The sequence below is a fragment of the Crotalus tigris genome, unplaced genomic scaffold (assembly GCF_016545835.1).
Source record: "Crotalus tigris isolate CLP2741 ecotype Arizona unplaced genomic scaffold, ASM1654583v1 scf7180000024451.546054, whole genome shotgun sequence".
NCBI classification, from domain to species: Eukaryota; Metazoa; Chordata; class Lepidosauria; order Squamata; family Viperidae; genus Crotalus; species Crotalus tigris.
In genome coordinates, this window is record NW_024100620.1 from 127,930 (window position 1) to 144,572 (window position 16,643).

The following is a 16,643-nucleotide window of genomic DNA, read 5'->3' on the forward strand; positions in this document are numbered from 1 at the left end:
TGAATTTTGTTCACCTGTGGAATATTTCATAAACTTGTTGGAATGAAAAACTGTCCTTCCTGAAGTAGGAAGGTTGGAGGAGAAGAGGAGAAGTGGGGAGAAAGGAGGTGAAGGAAAGAGAAGAGGAGGGGAAGAAGAGGGAAGTAGGGAAGAGAAGAAAGGGAGAAAGAAGGTAGAGAAGAAGGAGTGTGGAAACAGTGAAAGGGGAAATGGGCGAGCAACACCAAAAGTCATGTGTATATATTTATTTCATTTTATTAAAAGTATCTTATATATGAATGTAAAAAGAAGGTATGTTAACATCTGATAAATATCACAGTATATGTATGGGGGAGAGTTTGGAAAAATAAAAAATAAAAAATTATTAAATAAAGAAAAACTGTCCTTCCTATTTTTTTAACTATAATGTTCCAATGTCAGCTTTAAAGAAAAAAGAAAAAAAGGGGAATCATACAAGAGATATAAAAATTTTCCAAATGATAAAAAGATAGATCACCTAAAAGAGAAGAAAACATCAAACCAATCCATCAATAATCCCATTATTTTACTCCTAGCAATTAACAAAGCAGCAAAATGTCATTTGAGCTGAATTTGGCCATTTTCATAGTGGAAAGAAGATAAGCAATGTGATTTTCCTCCAGTCCTTTTTTTAAATCAGAGTCATTTAAATCAAAGTGCTAAGAGAATAGAAGCCCAACACAATACATATTGGAAAAATAGATCACACCACTGTATTTTCTTCATTTCACAAAGTCCCTAACCTGAGAAGAGATGGGCCTACAATAGAATCTTTTTGGAAATCCAACATCTACTGCCAAATAGTCCAAAAGATGCTTTTACAAAAGGCAGCTAGACTTTGTTTTTCCTTGAAGACATTTTGCTTCTCATCCAAGAAGTTTCTTCAGTTTTGACTGAATGGTGGAAGATGGAAGGATTTTTATTCCTTGCAGTCATCTGGTCATTAGCACTCTTTGAGTGTTCATCAAAGAGTTCAACATCCTCCATCATTCAGTCAGAACTGAAGAAGCTTCTTGGATGAGAAGTGAAACGTGTTCAAGGAAAAACAAAGACCAGTTGCCTTTCAAAAAATCACCTTGGGACAACCATGATCTGGATGACTGAGAATCTCCATAGACATCTACCGCCAAACCTCTTTTAAGACCTAAAATGATCCAATCTCGGCTAAAAGGACCACATTGACTTTCCTCTCCCAGTTTGGCATTTATTTCTACTGTGTGAAGTTGAAGCAAGCACAAACATTAAGAAACTCCTTTGTGTTCCCCTGCTAGCTATATTTATGCTTTGTGCTTGTAATACAATGCAGTTTAACTGCATGTTGTCCTGTTTATATTTTTATTGTTCTTGCTGTTGTTTGTATTGTTTTTTTATAGATATTTTATTGGTTTTTAACTATAACAATCTCCTTTGCCTGGTGTACAGTGTGTTGTCTTGGTTTACATTTTAACAAGAAAAAAAAGGACAGTAATAATTAATTAACAGTCGATAATGATTACATTTGATAATTCCATAATGAATATATTAATTAATAATACATTTCTTTAATCTTTTCTTCTCCCATTTGTATTTTCATTCTTCAACCTTAGCCAAAATATAATTCTTAATATTTTCAATATATAAATGATTAGGTATAGGCATTTTTTATGTTTATACAAATAATAATCTCTCTATATAACATTTTTTCAGCTTATATTATTCTCATAACCATCATATCATTAGTTCAGCATACATCCTATTTTTATAATTTTTGTTCGCTTAGGTTCCCTTATATTCAATCCAATTCTTATCAGTCATAATTTCTTCATATCACTGTCTAAATTTTCCCATTTAGGTACATCATCCCAATGTTTTATGTCATGCATTATAAAAATACTATACTTTATATCTGTCTTATAGTATCTAGGTATAACATCCTTTTTAATCAGTTTATATTTTACTTATATATTAATAAAAGTTACATCAACCTACTATTTTAACATTTAATATATTATAAAACATACTATATTACTTAAATCTCATTATCCTTCTTGTTATAAGGCCTCTATGTTCGAAATTCTCTGTTCTTTTAGCCATATATATTTATTCATATAATAGTCCATTTGGTAGGGCGAGTCAAATCTCTTGTATTTGTCTCTGATCTTCTTCTTTTGCCAAGTAATTTTCCAAGTTGATGTAATCTGCTTACCCAACAGTTCCTGTATTTTTACAAATGTTGTTGGGAATACAAAAGACGAAGTAAGTAAGATAAATTCTTTCTGTCCTCCAAACTTTAATAGTTCTCCTAATAATTCCATTTTTCTTGTTGTATCAGAACCTTGTAGATTTTTTCCTGTTTGTGTCAAATTGTAATTCTTTTCCTTTGTTATTTCATCAATTCGATCATACTCTTCTAGTTTGTAATCTGCTGTCTGATTTGTTTGTTCCTTTGTTGTTATTTCCTGGGTATTTTTTAATTGTAGATTTAGAGTGGAAATATGCTTATTTAAATCCTCAAAGTTGTTTCGAATTTTGTCATAGTTTGAAGCTATTGTTATTTGTATTTGTCCTAACATTACATATATTTCCTCCAGGAAAGTATTTATCTTGCCTTGAAATATTGCTTCTGGAGGACCTTGATTTTCAGTCCTTCAGGAGAAAATATTGAATGTGCATCCTGTCATTTTTTGATACGTATGTGATATCCATGTTGTCTCCCCCCTTCAAATAATCTTTCATCAATGTTTTAATTCAAAAGTCAATTTATCAGTCAGTCAAAATTACAGATGCAGTATATTAAGCCACTTTAAATCCTTCCAGCAAATTCTACTCTAAAGAATTAGCCAAAAAACCAAAGTTTTTTTTTCCATAAACAGTTCTTAGGTTTAAGCAACAGTCCAGGTGTTATGATTTTTTTTCTTTCAAACATTTTTTAATCTTATAGCTGGCTCTTCCTTTGTTCCCAGCTGTCTTCAAGGTTATTTGCAATTCAAAGGAACAACTTTTGCTTTGTTTCTGGGCATTGTGCCAATTTCTGAGTCCTTATTGTTAGTGTTCTATTCTCTGATTCTCCACTAGATGTCAGCAGTTATTTCTTTTTTCAGTTTTTCTTTCCATCAAAAAGTTATTTTTGTTATATATTTTTATAATTCCATCAGAATTTTTAGGGTATAATCTTGACAGTTTTGTAGTTCCTAGATTTGTCCAGACCGAAATATTTTAAATCAAATTTTAGTATATCTCTTTCAACCTTTTATGTTAATTCACCGCTTCCGTCTGTAAGGGAATGGAGATGTAGGCCCCTCCCTTCACTTCTGGAGGTTTTCTTGTTTGGGGATCTTTTCAAGGATTTAAATAGTAAATAGAAGAAAGAAGATCAGTACTCTCACCAATTCCAAGCACGCTGTTCACCAATGTTTAAGTTCGTGCTCTGGGACTTTGGCTGCAAGACCTTGGGCTAGACGCTGATCTCATGCTAGCCTTTCTCCTGTCGGGTTTGGAGGGCTTTCCCTGGATCAAACAAAGCGATTGCTGTTGCTTCATGATTGACGGGGCATCCCTTCTTCACAGTCACTTTTCCGGGGCAACTTCGGACCCATCTAGAGTCCCCTAAGCAGGAAGAAACTGGCCATGGGCAGCGGAGGTCCGCTCTCCCACGGCCATGCGCTGCAGATGCAAAAACCAGAAGTCTGTTGTTTGTAATTGTTATAAGCTGCCCATACGTAATAGAATCTTGCAAGTCTGAAAGAACTTCTCCCCTGCTCTGCCTTTACTTTTCAGAGAACTGCTTTCTGAAGTGCTTTTTCTACCCCCATCCCTCCTTTGGATTTTGTTTAAAAGACAATTGTCTACATTGCAGCTTTTCCTCCTGTCTCCCAAATCATTCTCACTGCCATTATAACAACCTTGTGAGCTGTCTAGCAAATGGTATTGTTGCTTACTTTCTGTTTATTTCAATGAATTGAAGCAGTATCATAGCAACTTGCATTGGGTAGGATGTACCTATGGTGCTATGAGGTCAGTTTGACATTGTCATCTAAGATTATTATTTTTAATGTTATCCCTGTGAATATGATTCTACTTGGAGAGCTCCAGTTTTACCAACAGTGCTTCACTGTATCCAGGCAACATGAAAGCAACATTTAAAAAGGGCAGCAAAGATTTACTGTGCCTAAAGTGGATATTTCTCCCTTGTTAATTGGGTTAATTGCATCAGAGTTAGTGATTAATCACTGATAATTATTAAGAAAGAAATACTTTCTTGATATTTCATAAACCATTTTGTGGGTTGTAGCAAGAAAGCTCCAGGATTCCTATGTTAATTAAAAAAATAAAATCAAAAATATCGTTGTTCAGACAACTATGATTATTCTTTTGATTTCATTTCATATTTCTTTCATTTATTTTTTTTAAACATTCCTATGGCTGCTCATCTTAGAACACAGTTCTGGACAGCTCACAACAATAAATCCTGAACCACAAAAACAATAAAAACCTAAAACAAAAACTAGCACCTCAGTCATTCCCTTATTTGTTGCCTCAACACCCAAACAAAGACACTTTCATTCTACTCTAGTGCCTAAGTAAAAAAAAAACCAAGTCTTTATGATATTGAAGTTAAAGGGGGGGGGCTACAAGATCATCAGGGAAGAGGTATGTTCCCTAAGGTTGGGGCAGCCACAAAAAGGCACACTTCCAAGCCTCCACATTGTAGGGAAGAGACCTGGAGAATGCCTACCCTATCCAATCTGATAAGCTAGACCAGGGGTAGGCAACCTAGGTTCTTTTATGACTTGTGGACTTCAACTCCCAGAATTCCTGAGTCAGCATGGCTGGTTCAGGAATTCTGGGTATTGAAGTCCACAAGTCATAAAAGAACCAAAGTTGCCTACCCCTGAGCTAGGCAGATACTGTCAGAGATAGACAATCCCACAAATAACCTGGTCATGCACCCTTCATGATAAACACCCTTCAGTTATACCCAGAAGGAAACTAGGAGTCAGTGCAGCTTGCACAGCTGTAAGGTGGGTGAAACTTGAAGCATCTTAGTATGATGTGTACAGCTGCATTTTGGACCAGTTGTAGCTTCCAAGGGCAGCCTAATGTAAAGTGGATTGTAGTAGTCCAAGTGGGAAGGGACTAAGGTATGAGCGACTCCCAGCTCAAGAAAAAGTCCAATTGGCAAAAAGTCCAAAGACAAATCTATGTAAAGCCCACCACCAGGCACAGCTGCCATTTGCCCATTGAGTCCAGGAGGACACGCAAATTGTGTATCTGTTTAGTCTGGGAAGTGAAACACCATCCAAAGTTAAAGAGAGGCAAAACCCCAAACTCTTGCCAGGGTTGAGTAGAAGTTGGTTCCTCTCCATCCAGATTCTCACAGCCTCCAGGCATAGCCGTAAATGCAATGCTGGAAATGTATCACTGGATATCAATAACATACTGATGATACTGCACCCTGTCAGTCAAGCGCACCTAGTGGTTTCATGTAGATGTTAAAGAGGAGAGGCAAAAGAACCAATCCCTGAGGTCCCCACCTTGCAAGGGCCTAGGTTTTGAGCTCTGCCCCCACAACATTAACTAGAACTAGCCATAGAGAAAGGAGAACTACTGCAAACCAATGCATCTCTCTCTCAACCCCCCCCCCCATAGCTGATCCAGAAGGATACCGTGGTTGATGGTATTGAATGCAGTACAATACAGTGAGACATGTATAAATCTGTACATTGGAGAAACAAAACAACCACTTCACAAACACATGCCACAACATAGGAAAACAAAGGACAAGATTCAGCAGACTATTTGCATTTAAAAGACAAAGGTCACTCTTTTGAAGACAGCAAAGTCCACATTATGGATACAGATGACTACTAGTTTGAAAGAGGAGTCAAAGAGGCCATCTACATTAAGAATGAACACCCCTCTCTCATCAGAGGGGGAGGGATACAACTCCACCTATCTTCTCTTTACAATACTGTAATTTCAGCAGTTCCAAAAACGTTTATATCCATTTGCACTATTCAGGTGACTTCAAGGGCACAGATAAACCTCCAAGTTGCCTCAATGACTCTCAAAAAGAGTACTAATGACCAGATAACTGCAAGGAATATAAATCCTTCCATCTTCCATCATTCATTCTGAAAATCTTCTTGGATGAAAAGCAAAATATCTTCAAGGAAAAACGATCCAGGTGCCTTTTGAAAAAGCATCTTTGGCACAACCATGACCTGGATGACTGAGAATCTGCATAGACATATTTAAAGGTACTGAGAGAGCCAGAAGACCCAAAATGGTTGCCACACCCCTGTCTCAAGCACTCCAAAGGTCATCCATTATTTTGGATTGCATTGCTTTGCATTGCTTTGCTTTGCATTGCATTGGATGCCACATGACTCCAAGCAATTCTGAGCAGCTCATAATACAGCAAATAATATAAAAATGATAGAATAGCAATACAGATAACAAAAATAGGCAAAACAAATAAAAAGAATCTGCAAGAAGATGAACTAGCAAATGCCTAATGTAGGGGATCTCACCAATCTCCTACATTGAGCAAAAAGGGTACCAACCATTTTAGTCCAAGGCCTGAAGGAACTGCCAGGTCTTTATAACTCCACGGAATATTAATAGGGTGGGATGTTCTAGATTTATCTAAATTCATCAAGAGTTCAGAGGAACCTCATTCCAAAGGACAGGTACTGCAACATAGAAAGCATATTTCTTGAGTCCTGATATATGACATTGTTTAATTGAGGGAACCTGAAGCATTCCAATCATGTCAACTTTAATTGTGAGATAAGACACCATGGAAACTGTCATTCCTTAAAATAATCAGGCTTTGTGGCTGCAGAGTCTTATCAGTCCTAACAAGCTCCTTGGCAACCAGTGCAACTTGTGAAGCAAAGGTATCACATGAACTTACAAAAGTATGCCTGTAACTGGCATTCTTGATGAGTTAAAACATCTGAATGGTCTTTAATGGCAAGTAGAACACATTGCTAGGAAGGGAATAGAGCATGAGTAATGATTTGTAGGAATCTTATTAGGATTCTTATTAGGAATGAGCACAACTGTGTAAAGGCCTTGAGCAGGAGCTGTGAGTCCATGAAGACCTCCATATTGTACATCACCATAAATGGGGAAGTGCAGCGCCATCCAAGATCAAATATGGAATGTCTAGCAAAGCAGGTGACTCCAAGATACATTGTCACTGAGTAAGACTGAATCAGAGATAGTTCCTCTCTATTCAGGTCCATACAATCTCCAAGCATTGGGATAGGACTTTGATAGTCTGGGGTAAAGGTACAGAGGTAAAGGAATTTGGGGGAACATATTTAACTAGCCCTGTACACAAACATTTGGCATATTTATTGGCCATTCTGTGTCTGAATGTGGATTAGCATCAACTTGAAATTGAGCCTATGTATTATAGATATGAATACATGGGTATAGGACTTTTTTTTTAGACCAAAGCAGAATTTATCTTCTATAAACCTCCTATAGTAAGCTTTTCAGTGACCATATTCATTAGATAGGGCTATTTAGGAGAATTCTCAGCTGCCCCTTTACATGCTTCATTATCTAGATATCTGGTACCAGAAAAGAACTGACTGATCCTATAATAAATTCATTCTGAGATTCATAGGAACTCATATAATCATGCATTCATACCTTCCTAATTCAGTGCAAACACAGCAGTGGAGTAACTCAAATGCTCTCAGGCTGTATCTATATAGCTGCAAGTAAAGGAAGTCTTGGGAACAAACCATCAGTAACCATTCATGTGAAAATTATCAGTATATCACTAGTGTTGTTCTTAGAAGCTCAAGTTCAAAAATATATTTCACAATTAACATACATTATATGAACCACAAATATATCTACAGGTAATAGCTTTACTTCCAATTCAGTGCAGGAGTAAAAATGACTCTTATCTTATATTAACTCAAGCATTGTCTGGTTTGTAATATCAATTAGGGGATTTTCATCAATTGATCATACTTTTCCTTTTGGTCTCATGCATAATGACTCCCTGATGGTAGCAGATATGTGTGAGTCCTAGCAAAATGTGATGGAATGAAATATTTAGTTCGTAGTGTTCATACTTTTTACCCTATTTAATTGGAAAATCATGATTCCTGATGAATGACAATGTATCTCCTTTATGCTCGTTCTGCTGTGCTGATCCCAAGTGGTTATGAAGGAAGCCTGTGTCCCAAATTCCAATTTGCTACTACGCTGAAATATCATTATCTCCAAATGAAATGGCAATATAATAATGTAGAAATGCAGAATGTGGGAATTCAAGTGTTCTCTGTGCAGGGAATGATATTCAGATGATGGAGTCCTATCTTGAACAGCTTTTTTTCCCTATACTTCTTCTGGGTAATAAAGTTGCAGCGCTGGAAAAAAAACTTAAAAGTTCATCTATTTCAGATGATAATACTGAGATTTGTTCTAAAAATGCTATAAGCAACTAGAAGTGTCTACCTGTCTGCCCAAATAATACATCTGCATTATAATTTAATGAAGGTGACTCACATACCTTGAATTTAAATTCTTAGTGTAGTCTCTTTTAGCATTCATTGGTATGAACTAAGGTTTCAAAAATTTAAAGATCCTCTGTAATACATAATGTAGCAGGTAAGTTAACAATAGTACCTCTGTAGCATCAAAACAAATTAGCCAGTAATGGAGCAGTGGTCAACATACAATTCTGAACTGCTTTTTGGTTCTCTTCTTTCCCCTCATCATGTTCCTAAGATTCATATCAGTGCATATGGATTTGGAAAATTCAAATGAACGAGATTCACATTAAATGCAAGCCTTGAATTTTTTTTCTCTTTCTTCCAACTTATCCTTCCTTATTCCTTAAGCAAGTTATTTTGAACTTTTCAATGTTTAAATCAGTCTCTGTCTTTTCTTTTTCATGGGTTGGACTGAAGGAAAATCATTGTCTGAAAATTATAGCAAACAAATGAATTCCATTTTTTTCTCCTTATCCAAAATTTCTAGTGCATTTGTAATATTCCAAGTAAAAAGATAGTAGCATTTGCTAAAAAAAAAAGAATGTTCATTTTCTAGCTGAACCCTGAAACTGCATTTACCACTAAGCAATAACAACATCCGAAACTAGGCAGAAATAGAATTAACCAATATTTCCATTTTCCACACCTGCTGATCAAGCTGATCTACTCATCATTTTTAATTTTATGCTACTGTTTATATTGATTTCTTCCTGCTTACGATTGCTATGAAAAAAAATCTATGGGTAGCTCTGAATTAATATATGTTATGCCTACGATAATAAGTGATGCTGAGATCCTATAGAAGAAAAATAATTTGAGAATCTGAACTATATCAAAGACCATGATTAAGATAGTGAAGGGATTTATTTGACACATAACCCGCCTTTTCTCCAGGACCACAAAACAGCTTACATGGAGATCCTCCTTTGTTGTATCTCAGCAATCCTGTCAAGTAAGCTGTCCCAAGAGAATGGGTAGATCCACAGACATATAGGGAGTTCTGTAATTCTAGTCCAACACTGTAAGTAACATATAATACTAGAAATATTTATTAAATGGAAATATTCTAAGACTGAAATGAAAGAACATATTGAAAAGTGGAAGAAATGTTAATGGAGCTCCTGCTACTGTTTGGATACCTGGAGCTATTGGTCACTCCTATCCTTACAAATACAAATCATTTTATATTTCAGTCAGGGAATTTCCAGTTCACAACTTAGAGGAAATGGTTGTGAATCAATACTCTAGATTTTGAAAGCAGCCATAAAAGTCAAGATCTATAGAACAGATGAAAGAAAGAGAAGAAGGATAGCATACGAGCATACTTGCTTTCTTCTAAACTCTACAAATTGATGGCATAAAATACAGTCCTGTTGACAAACGATTCAATATCAATGTCTTAGAGTTTGAAACTATCAAACTCAGTCTAATATTATCACATTGGATCTCTTCTTAAAGTTTATCTTCAGCTGTAAAATCATGAGCAACTCACCTCCTTACACATACAGTATGTACCTTTTGGTTTGTTTACTCAAGAAAACATGAAATATGCTTTTGAAGTAAAGGTGGGGGTCAAATCCTGCATCACAAGGCAAAAATGCCTCTGGTGCATTTCAGAAATGAGGAACTAGGCTGGTATATTTCAGTAATTCCTGCAAGTAAACAGATTTTGAAAATATCATCTATAACATTGAACAGTAATCTAATAATGATAGGATGTAATTTAATATTCTGCCAGGATTTTTTTTATAATTCCCCTTTGATTTACCTAGCCCAGGAAGCCTATTCTGTAAATTGTATTGTTTATTTTATAAGTGGTTACATATTTATACTATGTTGACTTTACACATTTAATGAATTTTCCTTGGCTTTCCTTTAGAGATAGTGTAATTGGTTGGAGTATTAAAGGAAATGTACTGTGTGGGACCCCTGAGAGAAAGCAACTGCCTTCTTCAGACAGCTAGAGAACAGGCAATGTGCAAAGAATCAAGCTGACACAACAGATAAAAGAATTTGTTTGATGAAATAGCAGATATACATGTAGATAACTGGAAATAGCAGATGTAAAGATGTGAGTGGGTTGGGGTGGTCCAGGTTAATATAATAATTTCCCATTTTTCAGCAACTTTTAAGTGGGAGTGCTACTTTTTTTTTTTACTAAAAGGGGAACTGCATGCTTTGAGGAAGATATTATACAACTGTTATTAATTAACAATCTGCTCGCTTTCCCCTCTGTATTATCTTGTTCAGCATATACAATCCTGTGAGCCATCCAGAGTCACTTAGTAATCACAATAACATTTAGACTTATATAATGCTTCACAGTGCTTTATAGCCCTCTCTAAGCAGTTTACAGAGTCAGCATATTCCCCCCAGCAATCTGGGTCCTCATTTTACTGACCTCAGAAAGATCGAAGGCTAAATCAACCTTGACAGAATCAAACTGCTGGCAGTCGGCAGAAATAGCCTGTAATACTGCATTCTAACCACTGTGCCACCACAGCTCTTAGATAATACGGGTAGCTATACAAATTGAATTAATAATAATAATTAATAATCCCAGGCACTATTTTGATATGGTTGTGGGGCTTGTGTGCACTCTGAAGATGATGAGTCTTGTCAGAGGACCTAGAGCAGCGGTCCTCAACCTGTGGGTCGCGACCCCATTTGGGGTCGATCGACCATTTCACGGGGGTCACCAAACAACGCGATCCGCCATTTTTTTTCTTCAGCCGGTGCAGGGGGTGGCGCCGCTCATGCGCGCCATGCAGGAGGCGGCGCATGGGCCGGTGCCGCGCATGCACGACATGCAGGGGGCGACGCGCGCAGGGGGCGGCACCGCGCAGGGGCCAGCACCACGCATGTGCACCGCGCATGGGGCGGCACATGGGGTGGCGCCACGCATGCGCACCTCGCAGGGGGCAGCCTGCACATGCGCGCCACGTAGGGGGTGTCGCATGGGGGCGCCGCCGCACATGCACACCGCGCAGGGGGTGCCGCCGCGCATGCGTGCCACGCAGGGGGCGGTGCCACACATGCGTGCCACGCAGGGGGCGGTGCCACGCATGCGTGCCGCACAGGGCGGTGCCGCGCATGCGCGCCGCCTCCTTATGACCAGGGTCGCCGGTATAAAAAGATTGAGAACACTGACCTAGAGAAAGAGTATCTCTCCCATAAACAATATAGTGAGACATAATTTACACAAACTCATACTGGATTGGTCACTGTCCAGGTTAAAGACCATGCTAGATGTTAGATTTTATTCAACATCTAGTGACAAGTAGGCTATAGAACTCGGAATTGTTGGCTAATCGATTCGGCCCAGCAGCTGCAGGATAAATGGATTAATGTTTATTTGTTGCAAATATAGAAAGATTGAAAATAAAAAATGAGCTGTTATTACAAATCAAGTCCAACAAGAAGAAGATATCTGAAAAAAATGCACCAGTTCTGGAAAGAACTACATCCAGAATCAGAAATAACAGAACAGGGGCTAACAGATCAACATCAATTTATAATATGAAATAAAGTATTCACAGAAGCAGAATTGGAAGAGGCAAAGGTCTACCAGGCAAAGAAATTGAAGCCTTGCCAGAAGTAGCTCAGACTATAAAGGCAAACCTGAGGGAGTCAGCAGTAGAGAAAGACAACATAGTTATTGAATCTTCTTTAATCTCAAATCAGAAAGAACAAATAATAAAATTTAATAAATTTTAAGAATTGAAACAAAGAACAACTGAGCATCTAGAACAGCACAAAATCATTGGAATAAGGTTGCCTGCATTGAATCTTGTTCCTTTTATTTAAAAAAAAAATAAAAACTGTTAAACAAGTAGATAAAAACTAAAAAAAAATTAATAGGTAGTAAGCAAGGAAAAAATAAATCAAATGAAAAGCAAAAAGTGTGAGAAAGAAAACAAAGTTAAAAAAATAGAAAATGAAGTGGCTTTTCATATTCATCATAAAAGTCATAAGTACAAATATATTTTAACTTCTCTCTCTAAAGTTGCATCATATTATTCTTCTTTCAATAATCTATCCCAGTGATGGTGAACCTTTTAGAGACCGAGTGCCCAAACCACCCCCCACCCTTGTCCCCACTCCGCCGTGCCCGCTGGACCACCCACCACCTCCATGTCCCACCACAGATCACCCAGGCAGCCTAGCAGCTCCGTGGTGGCCACGCCCTTCACCCGCACCCTGCAGCATCATCTGCATGTGATGGAGTGCAAGGGCGGAGTCTTGTCCCCACTGCCCAGCTACCATATCCTTGGCTGCACAACACTGCATGGGCCGTGCCCGGGGGCGACTCTCCTCCGGAGGGCTGCTGGTGAGGAGGGGGCCATGGGAGGAGGTGGGGCTGGGGCAACGGTGCGTGTGCCCACAGAGAGGGCTCCAAGTGCCACCTCTGGCATGCATGCCATAGGTTCGCCACCACTGATCTATCCTGTCAAATCACCAAAATCATGACATAAGTTCCCTTTTTTCATTTTTACACAAAAAAGTCCATAAGATGCTTCTAGGCTGGTTCTCTCTTTGATTAGTTTTTATCCATTGCTTCTTGTCTTGCCTTCAGATGCTTTGAAGAATAGTTGACCCTCTTTTCTTAGTGGCAGCCCCTTAGATATTGGAACACTTAAGATGCAGTCCAACAGCATTTAGGTGAAAGCAAGCTTTTTCCACTTGAACAAAAGGGATGGTGCCCAAACAGCAGAGGAACAAAAAAAATCAGCTCGTAATTGACATGATTCTGGAAAACTCAAGAGAAAGAAGACCAACTTGAATGTAGCGCCCACCCCAACTCCAGCAATGCAAAAAAAAGTCACAATACGTCACGACACGTCATGTGATGCAGCGAGTTTGAAATCCATGGCTTAACTCTTCCTTTACAGTTGGCCACTTAAGTTTAATGAAAGAAGGTGCCCTATAAATGAAACAGGGATATTTTTCATTTTCATTTCACTGAAAATGATGCTTTAAAACCTCCTACTCTTTCAAATAGCCTGTAAAGGTATTGTTTGTGTTCATAGCTGCTGTTTGTTTCTCTTTTTTTCAAAACATTCAAAGCAAAATTGGATCATTTATTTACTTTTGTGGTTTCAGGTCAAATATGGAAATTACGCCTTTGTTTGGGATGCAGCAGTTTTGGAATATGTTGCTCTGAATGACCCAGATTGTTCCTTCTACACTGTTGGAAATACTATTGCAGATCGAGGATATGGAATAGCTCTTCAACATGGAAGCCCCTACAGAGATGTCTTCTCACAAAGGTAATGTTGTTAGAAGAATACCAAGGTTGTCTAAGACTTTTGGTTTTGTTTGTGCCAGAAAATATATCACCTTGTACCTGAATGGATTAGAGCATAATTACGATGCTCCATAATAACAATAAAGCTGAAGATGGTTTATATTGTAGTTGACTATAAAGTAATTCAACATAATTGCACTGATTTTGATAGGGGGTAAGACTGTGAATCATCAATTTTTTGCTGGAATTAAAAAAAACATGTTTGAATGTGGTCAGAAGACAATGATAAAGAGCTAGAACACATAGCATATGAACAGCTGTATCAGTAGAGACGATTATGACAGGGGTTCTTAGTCTTCTTCTGTGATCCATGGACCTTGGGGGACAGCAATGTCATCACATGGAGTCTGCAGGCTTGAAGAAATGTTATGATTTAAATCAAATCTTGGGGTCTGTGACCATTGTCCACAGCCACAAAAGGTATTTAAAGAGAATCTGTGGTGAAGAAAAAGTTGAGAACCACTAGATTATCAGGTTAGATTAAAAAAGAGGCAGAGTTTTGATTGCGCCATCATGAATGTGTCACCTTTACTTTTTGGACCATACCCTACAAATACTGAAGCTCTTACAGGTGCTCAAATATTTTGACTAGTTGGCTTATAATTTCTGGCATGAACATAGGAAACTTGAAACATAGATCTTGCCTTATCCAGATCTTAATATTGTAACTGTATTTTACTAACTTTGAGAAACCTTGTCTTGTCAAAGATCAAGTGGATATCAGCAAGGGCTAACCTGATCAGAAAGAAAGTATCAAGTGACTATCCCAGTTTTATTTAAAACAGTGATTCAAAATTGTAAAGTCATGTAAATGTGCTTTCTGGAAAAGAGAAAGAAAAAAGCTCTATCAAGGACCAATGTTTATACAGGATGGCTGCAAAAGAGATACATATAGATTGTGAATATAGGTCTCTATAGGATAAAGGTTTCTGTGAATAAAAATATTTACCATGTATTGGCAGTATATGTGAATGGGCAAAGGATAATAATAATAATAATAATGATGATGATGATGATGATGATGATGATGATGATGATGATGATGATGTTGGACGTGGCAGTGCCTGGAGATAGCAGAATAGAAGAGAAAGAACTGGAGAAGATAACAAAATACAAAGACCTGCAAATAGAAATAGAAAGACTGTGGCAAAAGCAAGCAAGGGTAGTACCAATAGTAATAGGCTCCTTGGGTGCAATCCCAAAACAACTGGAACACCACTTGAACACCATTGGCATTGACAAATTCGCTATTAGTCAATTGCAAAAGGCGGCCTTATTAGGAACTGCTTCCATCCTGCGACGATACCTGTAATACCATCAAACATCCACATCTGCCTATCCCAGGTCCTGGGTAAGGACTCGATAGGTAGACAAAATGCCAAATCCAGTCTGAACATCTGGCTGACTGTGCGATGATCAATAATAATAATAATAATGTTGGAAGGGACATTAGAGGTCATCTAGTCCAACCCCCTGCTCAGGCAGGAAACCCTATACCAGGGGTAGGCAACCCAAAACACTCAAAGAGCCACTTGGACCCATTTCCCACCAAAAAACAAAACACCGGGAGCCGCAAAACCCTTTTGACATCTAAAATGAAGATAACACTGCATATATCCTTTTCTACCTTTATTATAGGTTTGTGTGTGTGTGTGTGTGTGTTTTGTGTGTGTGTATATATATGTATGTATGTATATATATGTGTGTGTGCGTGTGTGTGTGTATACAAACACACACACACACACACACACACACACACAGGTAAAAAAAGGATATATGCAGTGTTATCTTCATTTTAGATGTCAAAAGGGTCTCTATCTCTCTGTCTCTCTCTCTCCCTCCCTCTCTGCCCTTGGTCTGCCACTCCTCTTCCCCCACTCTCTTTCTTTCTCTCTCTCTCTTTCCTCTCTCTCTCTCCCTCCCTCCCTCTCTCTCTCTTCCCCCCCCCCTCTCCTATCTGTTGCTCACCTGGCAAGCTTCAAGCTGTTGTCCACAAGCTCAGGAGTAGGCAACCTCGTCTCTTTTATGACTCATGGACTTCAACTCCCAGAATTCCTGAGTCAACCTAGCTGGGCTAGCTAGCTCTCTCCTGCCCTTCCTGCTTCCTGCTTCCTGCAGAGACGCAGCAAAGGGAGGAGCTCCGCCCAGTAAGCTTTTCAGCTCCTCGGAGAACATTGTGAGTACACTCTCTTTTACGCACACACACACACACAAACACACACAGAGAGAGAGAGAGAGAGAGAGAGAGAGAGAGAGAGAGAGAGAGAGAGAGAGAGAAGCAGGGAAGCGCAATTGCCTCTCTCTGTCTCTGTCTCTCTCTGCAAATGGCAGAGGAGGCTGGGAGCCACAAGGGAAGGCTCAAAGAGCCGCATGCGGCTCCGGAGCCGCAGGTTGCCGACCTGTGCCCTATACCATTTCAGACAAATGGCTGTCCAGTCTCTTCTTAAAAACTTCCAGTGTTGGAGCATTCACCGCTTCTGGAGGCAGGTTGTTCCACTGGTTAATTGTTCTAACTGTCAGTAAGTTTCTCCTTAGTTCTAGGCTGCTTCTCTCCTTGATTAGTTTCCATCTATTGTTTCTTGTCCTGCCTTCAGGCGCCTTGGAAAATAGCTTGACTCCCTCTTCTTTGTGGCAGCCCCTGAGATATTGGAACACTGCTATCATGTTCCCCCTCGCCCTTCTCTTCATTAAACTAGACATACCCAATTCCAGCAACCTTTCCTTATATGCTTTAGCCTCCAGTCCCCTAATCATCTTTGTTGCTTTTCTCTGTACTCTTTCTAGAGTCTCAACATCTTTTTTACATCGTGGTG

At 38.6% G+C, this 16,643-nt stretch overlaps 1 protein-coding gene across 1 annotated transcript in view; it reads left to right on the plus strand.

Annotated features, from left to right (window-relative positions):
• Positions 1–16,643, plus strand: part of GRID2 (glutamate ionotropic receptor delta type subunit 2) — a gene marked incomplete at its 5' end in the record, with an annotated part of 242,365 nt that overhangs the window by 119,603 nt on the left and 106,119 nt on the right. Inside the window, one exon of the mRNA XM_039332164.1 lies at positions 13,626–13,792. Within this exon, the coding sequence (XP_039188098.1) occupies positions 13,626–13,792 (167 nt within the window). The remainder of the gene's footprint in view (positions 1–13,625; positions 13,793–16,643) is intronic.